This window comes from Seriola dumerili, unplaced genomic scaffold (assembly GCF_002260705.1).
Source record: "Seriola dumerili isolate Sdu_G_001 unplaced genomic scaffold, Sdu_1.0 BDQW01000236.1, whole genome shotgun sequence".
Taxonomy (NCBI): domain Eukaryota; kingdom Metazoa; phylum Chordata; class Actinopteri; order Carangiformes; family Carangidae; genus Seriola; species Seriola dumerili.
The window spans coordinates 943,853-952,721 of NW_019174491.1; the positions used below are offsets into that span (position 1 = coordinate 943,853).

An 8,869-nucleotide genomic window follows, 5' to 3' on the forward strand; every position below is an offset into this window, starting at 1 on the left:
CTCTTTATTACATTACACAACTGAGTTGTTTTTAAAAGGTTCTTGTGAAATCTTTTCTATTTTTCTGAATTGTATCTCTTCAAACGTTCAAATGACAATAGAAAACTCTTGTTAAAGTGCTCACCTTGAAGAAACTGTGGTAATGTATGGAAGTAAAAGCTGTGTTTTTTTTGTTTGTTTTATTTTTAAAACAAATGGAACCATTGACGGTGTTATTTTTACATGTCATGTTGTTCACTAGCCTTTAAAAAATAAATTCAAGGTAGAATCATTAGAAACGTTTCAGTTTAATATATTAGAAAATATTTTTGTCAACATATTTAAGTCTGAAGTTTCTCAATAATTAATAATAAAAAAAAAAAATCCAGTAATTGTGGGTCTGTAGTGTTAAACTGACTGAAGGTCACGAAGCCTCTTCACTGTAATATTGTAATACACGCTGACGTTCTGTTCAACTCCGGCAAATTTTTATTGTAATGTTCTAAAAGTCATAAAACTTATGTTTTGTTGAACACTAACACAACACTGACTAAAAACAAACAAACAAACAAACAAACAAACAATCAAACAAACAAACAAACAAACAAACAAACAAACAAACAAACAAACAAACAAACAAACAAACAGTACCTAATGTGGATCCTTGTGGATTTAAGGCAGATGTCTGATCTATGTGTAAAGTTCTGTTCTGGTTCAGCTGATGCATCAACAAAGAAAATATAAAAATATAAAAGTATTCATCTGTCCACATCATTACAGGTCTCAGACCAACAGACAAAATCTTCCACATTTTCTTATTAAACTCTGACAGAAAAACTTTTGTTAACTTTGAATGATAAAACGTCTGATTTTGGTTAATCAATCTAGTGAATTAAATATCTAACAAATAAAAGCTTGAGTCTTGTTACAAATCAGTCCACAGTGAAGAAACATCAGAGAAACTTTAGTACGAACAGTATTAAAAATATTCATATCATTATATTGACCAACCAATGTGCTCAGGAGGTTTTCTGACAGTCTGACCTTTAGATTTTTTTTCTATTTGTGCAGAAAGAAAATGGTTCAGTCCGATGAAAACCACAAAGTCGTCCTCTGAGAAACAGATTTCATGGACGTCTGGTCAGAACTTTCTCACTTTGGAAAGTTTTGGAAAAACAGGAGGATCGACAGACAATAAAACACAAGTAGAAAAAGATTTAAAAAATAGAAAAAATAAAATGTCCATTCCCAGAGGACGAGTGAGAGTCTGGATCCAGGTCTGTGACGTGTTGGTCTGCTGGTTCAGGGTGTTACCTGTCCAGGTGGGCAGCGGGAGCCGAACACCGCGTGGAAGTGTTCGATGAGGAGCTCGGTGAAGATGTTGATGGGCGTCAGAGCGGAGAGAGAGATCGACCCGTGGCGAGGCCAAACCAGGTTCACCCCGAACACACAGGCCAGGTTAGACGGACTCATCTTGTTCACAATGCTCTCCGTAGACACCTGAGACGACCAATCAGAAAGGGTTTCATGATTTAACTACACTGAGACGACCAATCAGAGAGGGTGTGAACTGGTTTCTCTGGTTTGAACACACGATTGACTCACCATGTGCAGGAAACACAGCAGGTACTTCACCACGATGAAGTGATGCTCGGGAAGACTCTCCATGATCTGTTTACACCTGGTCGCACGGAGACTGCTCTCCACACCTGAGACAAGACAAACCATCAGTCACGGTGGGAAACGTTCATCATCATCATCACCATCCTCCTCCTCCTCGTGTGTGCAGGACTCACTGAGGATCTCCTGGACCTGGTTGTAGACTCTGAAGGTGAGCAGAGGTTCAGGCAGCTCTCTGAGAAACGTCTTCAGGATCACGGCGGGAACGTGGACGTCACCGACCTCATCGAAGTTCACAGGCTTCCCTGAAACAAAATACACAAAATGAGCTTTATTTAAAGCAGGTTTCATTAACGAGTTTACACAGCGAAACATGAAATTATAACAAAGATCAAAGACAAACACACAGTTCTTTTTTAACTGAAGAGAAGCTTAAATTTGTCCTGAAGTTGATTCTACAACAAAAGTCATAAAGTCGCAGGTTTGATCTGAGTTTTAATGTTTAGTTTTAACTACTGACAGTTTATTTCTTGTGTCTGATTAAAACTCAACAATAATTTACTTCTTTTTTCTAACATTTGTTCAGCAACTGTCACTGATCCAAATCATCACCGTCGTTAAAGGAACACTTTTAATTATCTATTAATACTTTCAGTCATTTTTCAAATAAAAAAAACTTCTGTAAACTAGAAACTGAACCATCTGAGTTTATTAAACTGTTCAGACAAAATAAGCAGTTGTTCACTTTTAATCTTGTTCGGATGAAACTATGAGGTTTTGCATCAAACAACAGACGAATGGAGTAGAAGTGGATTAAGCTGCCTTGGTTAGTTCAGGTCTGTATTTGGACTCTTAATTGAATCTGATTGGATGAGGACAGATCTCCTCGTCCTAGAGTCCAGTCAGGATTTAACGTCCAAACTGTCTTCAGTCAGTTTTGCTGTTGAGTTTAACTTTGTGGCGTCAGATCGAGACAGAACTCACCCAGACGTCCAGTGATTTATTGTCATGAATGTAAAACGATAATTGGTCTTTTCACTCCAGCTGAAACAAACAGAGACTCGTCTCCTCTGTGTCTTGTCTCTAACGAGCTCCACACAGTTTCCATCAGGGTTTTTCAGAAACGTTGTGACAGTTTTGGATCCAAGATTCAAGTTTACAGTTTGAAACTCAGAGGTTTGGTGGATTCCTTTAAACCTGCACCAGGGTTGGTCCTGGTCCAACCATAATTGGACTATAATTGGACCGAGTCCAGGACACATCTAATGGTCTCTCCTCTCTCCAGCTGAAACGACACAAACAGAAGTCCTGTCCTCTGTGTGTGAGACCGAGCTCTAATGAAGTCGACTGAACGGACCCCGACTCGGCCGACAGTCTGATGCTATCTGAGCTGCTGCGCACGCTTTATTGATCTCCACTTCCTGGTGCTGCGAGATAAAAAGAGAGACCCCACTCACCCAGGTTATAGAGTTTCTGAACGTCCTTGATGAGCTGAACTCGAGCCGAACGCCTGAAGAGTCCCTCAGTCCTCAGACCTGACACAGAGATCTGAATCAGAGACGAACACTACGACTCGTAGCACAGAACAGTCAACGCAAACTGAAGGAAGCTGCAACATGAAACCATGGAAACCACCAGAGGAAAGATGGTCAGCACAGGGAGAACCTGCAGTTTGTTACCTGCTGCAGGTGAGAAACAACCTGTCCACCTGCATCAAACTGCCCTGAGTGACACATTCAACAATTTAAACATACAAGGATCCTCCGACTTCATTTGTATTCAGACACAGACCTAATGAGATGTCATGCTACACAAAATATAAAGTGTCATGAACGAATGAAATCACCACAGCTCTGTAAAAAAATACAAAAAAAAAAAAAGTACTTTAAAAATACAAAAAGCAGAAAAAAAAGCAAAACAGAAAAATGCTTAAAAACATGCTGAAAAATTCCCTCTGTGTAAGATGGGCGTCTAATAAAATGTTGGTACTGTTTAATCTTCTGGACATTTATTCACCTTTATTGTTTTTCTCTTTTCCTGCTTTTCCAAACTGATCCTGTAAGTTCATCAGGTAAATTACAGGAAACAGAATACTTTGTTCATTTAATAAGAGTTAGCTGAACACTCACCTTTCTCCTTCAGGTAGGTGACGGTCTGATGGATCACAGGTGGGATTATCGCCCCCCTGTTCTTCTCTCTGATGCTGCCAAACAAACAGGTTTGATCGATCGATCTGAAACTGTTCAATCATGTGAATATATTACGAGTGAACATCAGTGAACAGACTCACTACTGCAGACTGACACCAAACTGCTGGGTGGGCAGGGGGGGTCGGGGCGGGGGGGTTTTCACTGAGGGAGGGGGTCCGCCTTTCTGAGCCGCTCGTAACTTTTCATCATGTCTGTGAAAACAACACAAGAACAAATCAGCTGATTAAATTCATTCAAACAATTAAAATCTATTTATACAGAATGTTTCATACAAAAATACAGACGTGAAAAATCATTTTAGATTTTAAAAATGAATAAAATGAACAGTGAATAAATATTTAACACTGTCAAGTTTAATAAAGTCTATGAAGTCTTCACAGATGTTCTGTGGTCAGTTCTGCTTCTTCCTCCATCATTCAGATCTTTGACGGAGGGTTTGTCATAGTTTCACTCTTTACAAACTCTGTTCTTGGGGATCTTTGTGATAGAGTTCCTCTCCTGCCGAGCTTCTGGGAGTCTTAAGAAGGAACATGTGTAAAACAATCTACAATAAAGACATTCACTGTCAGTGACGTGTACCTGAGGACATCAGGGGGGATGATGAGCTGCTCGTAGTTCAGGTGATCTCTGAGCTCGTCCAGGTAGTTCACATACGTCAGCTTCTTCCCAAACTTGTGGCTGGAGAAGAAGGAGAAGAAGAAGAAGAAACTGTTACTGCACCTGAGGACGGCTCAGACCTGATCCATCAGGTGAGTCTGAGGTTTTTACCTGATCAGAGGTTTGAAAATGTTCCACACGATTCTGATGAAGTTTGTAGGATGAACGACGAACAGAGTCTTCAGGTTCTTCTTGTATCTGAAACAACAAGTAGACGATCAGTAAAAACACAGATACACAGGAAGGTTCACACGGAGAGCAAATACTTTCCAGTCCTTTAGAGCAGCCGAGTAAAAACGTACAGAGAAAGTGTGATCTCATATAACCTGAATATCTGTTAAAGAACTTGTAAGAAAAATATGATTCAAGAAAAAAATTAAATAAAATGCATCTTTGTTCCGTATTTGTTGTATGTGGAAAATAACTGAATTTTTTACCTTGAGATATCAACATAAAATATGAGTCAGCTGCTGAAAATTCACTTTTATTTCACTGTTTATAAATCGTTTTGTCACTTTTTGCAACAATGGCGATTTAAAAAACAAAACCTGCCACATGATGCGGGAGGTTACCATGACAACCTCAGTTATAAGCGATGTGGATGGAAAGTGAGGTGACGTACTTCCTGTCGAACTCGCTGTAAGCTTCTCGTAGCCACTTCAGAGACGGTTTGTTGCTGCTCTTCAGACCATGATGGAAGTAAACCAGGATGTAGTCCATCTCCACGTACTGGTCCAAGGTGAACTTCAGGTACCTGCAGCAGGGAGAGGACCAGGTGTTTAACACTCTACTGCGTCAGACATATAGGGTATGAACCAGGACGGACTGTGACGTACTGCAGCAGGCGCTGGTGGTTCAGCTGGTGCGACGGAGGCAAACAGCAGCTGCTGAAGATGATCAGCTTCCTGCCGTAGTTGTCGTCACCTGGAGACAAAACACAAGTTCAGTTTAGCAGAGAAAAAAGAAAGTTTGTTTAAATGAATTTTTCAATGTAAACTGTAATTAAAACTAACAGAATGAAGTTTGTGTTTTAGATGTGATGAGTTTCTAACAGTAAAGCACAGTATGGTACAATAACATTATCACTGAGGTTCTCGCTATGATTTGATGATGTTTTCTTTATTAATAATCTAAAACTTCAGATGTGCCAAAGGAAAGAGGAGAAGTTTTAACCAGAATATTCTTGGAATATTTTTTTGAAAACTGATTAAAATTATGAAGCAATTATCAAAATAGTTGCTGATAAATTTCCTGTAAATCAATCAATCAATTGACTGATGAGTGCAGCTCCAGAACCTGAACCTAGAGACTCGCTGATGTTCAGCAGAATGAGATCAGCTACTGACCAGAGACCTGGATGATGCCGTGTCGAGCCACATCGTAATACGGGTGGGAGGAGTCAGAGCTGACGCTGCTGCTCGGAGGAGCTGATGGACGGTCTGTGACGGACCTCTGAACCTCCTCATCCTCCTCCTCTTCCTCCTTCTGGAGTTCTGTCAGAGTTAAAGAAAAAACTGAGGTTTAAATTAAAGCTCAGTTAATCCAAGTTTAGATTAATCATCAGTTAAATCAGGTTTAAAATAAACCTCAGTTGATCCAGGTTGGCAGCAGGTTTAAGTTAAACCTCAGAAGCAGTGCCCCCTACAGGACGTTTGGCAGATTTCTACAGGAAACAGTGACCTGTTCAGACTAAACCATACGAGTCCATTCACACTAACCTCAAAGTATTTCACATTTTTACATGATGTTTAATTTAAAACACAGAGACATAAACAGAAAAAAGAGTGATCTAAGGCAGTGACATCAGCTCCACCACAGACTCCTGCTCCACACCACCTACACTCTCTAAATGACTTCCTTATCTGTTCCTCAAAATACTGATTATCAGACAGAGAGAGAGACCACACTGGAGCAGAGCCAGAGAATGACTGGAAGTGGGAGTTGAGTCTGTGCTTTCTGCAGCTGAGGGAAGTTTTTCTATAAACACACGGAGGAAATGACCTGCTCTCAGGGAACGGACAAAAGACTAAAAGGAGTTCAGTTCAGAGACGCAGCAGCAGAAGAAAAACTCGACTGAGGCTCAGAGTAGAGTTCAGTTAACATTTTCTATTTGAGGTAGAGGTGAAGAATAATAAACAAAAAATACAGTCACCATGGAAACAAGTCCCCAAGAGGCCTCTGTAAAAACATGCAAGTGCAAATGTGACTGCACAAAATATTATATAATAAAAGTACAGCTTTAAAATGTAATACAATGTCTTATATTTTATATATGTATGTAAAATAAAAGTGCATACATACAGATTTTAAACTAAAACAATGCAAATGCTCATGTCTTATTGTGTCGACCTATTTTTAAGTCAAAAATAGCATCACTGATTTAAATACACGACCTATAACCCTAAGCACTTTAACCCAAACCTAACCCTACACAATAAAAGCAGCCGTCGGTTGAATGCTTTTAATGTGAAGCTGCAGCAGTAAGAAATGTTTGGAATATAATAACAGGAATTTAATTAAGGCTGCAACTAATGATCATTTTCATTATTGACTCATCAGCTGATTACTTTCTTAATTAATCAATTATTAATCTTGAAACTCCTCAAACTAAAATATGATGAAACAATGTGCATAAATAAATAAATAAATTCATATAAGTTCAGTTTTTTTGGATCACACTGACTCATTATTATAAGATCATCACTAATCTGTGGTTAGTTTGAAAGTATTTAGTGAACTGGGTGTTTCAGTGTAATTTAAGGAGGGTCTCATCCTGCAGAGTCTTTAATGATGTCGAAATCATTTCCACAGAAAAACACTGAAGTAATTAACAATGTAAACAAGGAAGTGACGGCAGAGAGTTTTAACTCCCCGGGCTGCAGAGTGAAGAGTGAAGTTCAGCACCAGTGTGTTGGTAAATGCTGCTATTTTTATACATCACTATAATAAATTTCAATTAATCAGAATGTTTTTGATAATTAATTATTATTAGAAATTTAAGTCATTTTTTAAAGAATAAATGTTCCAGCTTTTACAGTGTGAAGATTTTCTGATTTTCTCTTGTTTCATTTTGAATATTTGATTGTCTGGTATTTTATAAACTGGATTAATCAAGGAAAGAAATCTTCACATTAATCAGTTATGTAAATTATTAGTTGCAGCTGGAAACACGAGTCCTGAATAAAAACCAGAACAAAGTTGAATCTTGATTTGAATAAAAATGATCAAATAATAAGTTACTATTACAACAACATCCAGGATTCGACCGCAGAGATAGTTCGTTCAAGATGGTGAGACAGAAGCTCACATATTAAATTATATCTAATATTGTTTGTATAATGTTAGTACTACAGACTCCTGTTCTCACACAGATACTGAAGTAAAAACTACTACAAACAGACACAAAACTACTACAAACAGACACGAAACTACAATGAAGAGACGTAAAATTACCACAAAAATGAAAACAGACACAAGATGTTTGTGTCAGTGTGAATGAGGATGTCTCGTGCTCAGGTTAAACTCACCTATTTCTGCGAGCTGCTCCAGGTCAGATGATGACGTCATCTCTGTGATGGACGTCAGTCTTCATGGAGGGAAAAAGAGAAACATGTCGAATCAACAGGCAGGAGAGAAGGTGACATGAATGAATCCAGATTAAAGCAGGTGTTTCTGACGTTACGGCGGTTTATCAGCAGGAGAAAGAGACTTTAATAAACTCTAAGCTGAGTTACAACACGAGCTGACAAACACACACCGACACACAGGCTGCTGGGAGTGAAAGCTGCTCGGTACGATGCTGCAATTAGCACCTGAGAACACCTGAGCGGTTAAATTAAAGCTGAAAAACCGCGTTTATCACACACGCACGACACAAACACACGGTTATATCTCATCTCTCCACCCGCCGAAGCTTCGTGTGTCATTTACGGAGGTTAACGAGGAGATACGAAGAGGTACGAAGCGGGAAAACACTCACCTGTAACTGTAGCTGAGCTAATGGCTAGTATTAATAAACACGAGGGAAAGTAGAGCCAAACTTCCTCAATCGACCCCGGCTGGATGACGGACTGCGCATGCTCAGTGCAGAGTCACAGAGAGGTGAATGAAGAACTCAGATCTTTCACTCTTTTAATCCATAAGAGGAAGTTTTCAAATAATAAATCATTCTTTCCTGGTTTCATCACACAGACATTTAACATTCTACCTTAAATTTACTTTATGTTTTTTTTTTAAATATATTTTTTAAAGTTTCCTTTTGTTCTTAAACTGTATATTTATTTACACATCTGCTTGGCCTGATAAACTATTAACTGTGTCCATTCCTGTTCATATATTTATAATGTTCCTACACATTTACAATAAAAAAAAGAAAAACCCAAGACCTTTTACTTAAATAAAAA

The 8,869-nt window shown here is 38.7% G+C and overlaps 1 protein-coding gene across 1 annotated transcript; it reads right to left on the reverse strand.

Moving 5' to 3' along the window:
• Positions 1 to 555: 555 nt before the first annotated feature.
• On the reverse strand, positions 556 to 8,529 carry arhgap8 (Rho GTPase activating protein 8). The gene is made up of 13 exons (XM_022755823.1): positions 8,446 to 8,529; positions 7,994 to 8,052; positions 5,813 to 5,959; positions 5,303 to 5,390; positions 5,089 to 5,220; positions 4,578 to 4,664; positions 4,389 to 4,487; positions 3,890 to 4,000; positions 3,729 to 3,802; positions 3,057 to 3,134; positions 1,776 to 1,904; positions 1,585 to 1,688; positions 556 to 1,479 (listed from the first exon to the last, which is right to left on the reverse strand). Exons 2-13 carry the CDS (start codon positions 8,031 to 8,033, stop codon positions 1,282 to 1,284), a joined length of 1,287 nt encoding a protein of 428 aa, XP_022611544.1. The 5' UTR covers positions 8,034 to 8,052; positions 8,446 to 8,529; the 3' UTR covers positions 556 to 1,281.
• Between the last annotated feature and the right edge of the window lie 340 nt (positions 8,530 to 8,869).

What these genes read in the sequence shown, in the direction of transcription:
- arhgap8 (XM_022755823.1), bottom strand. Translation starts at nt 8,033, where the DNA reads ATGACGTCATCATCTGACCTGGAGCAGCTCGCAGAAATAG. An exon ending in TTTGGTGTCAGTCTGCAGTA is followed by an intron (nt 3,803 to 3,889) that starts GTGAGTCTGTTC and finishes TTTGTTTGGCAG; the next exon opens with CATCAGAGAGAAGAACAGGG. An exon ending in CACCTACCTGAAGGAGAAAG is followed by an intron (nt 3,135 to 3,728) that starts GTGAGTGTTCAG and finishes TCTCTGTGTCAG; the next exon opens with GTCTGAGGACTGAGGGACTC.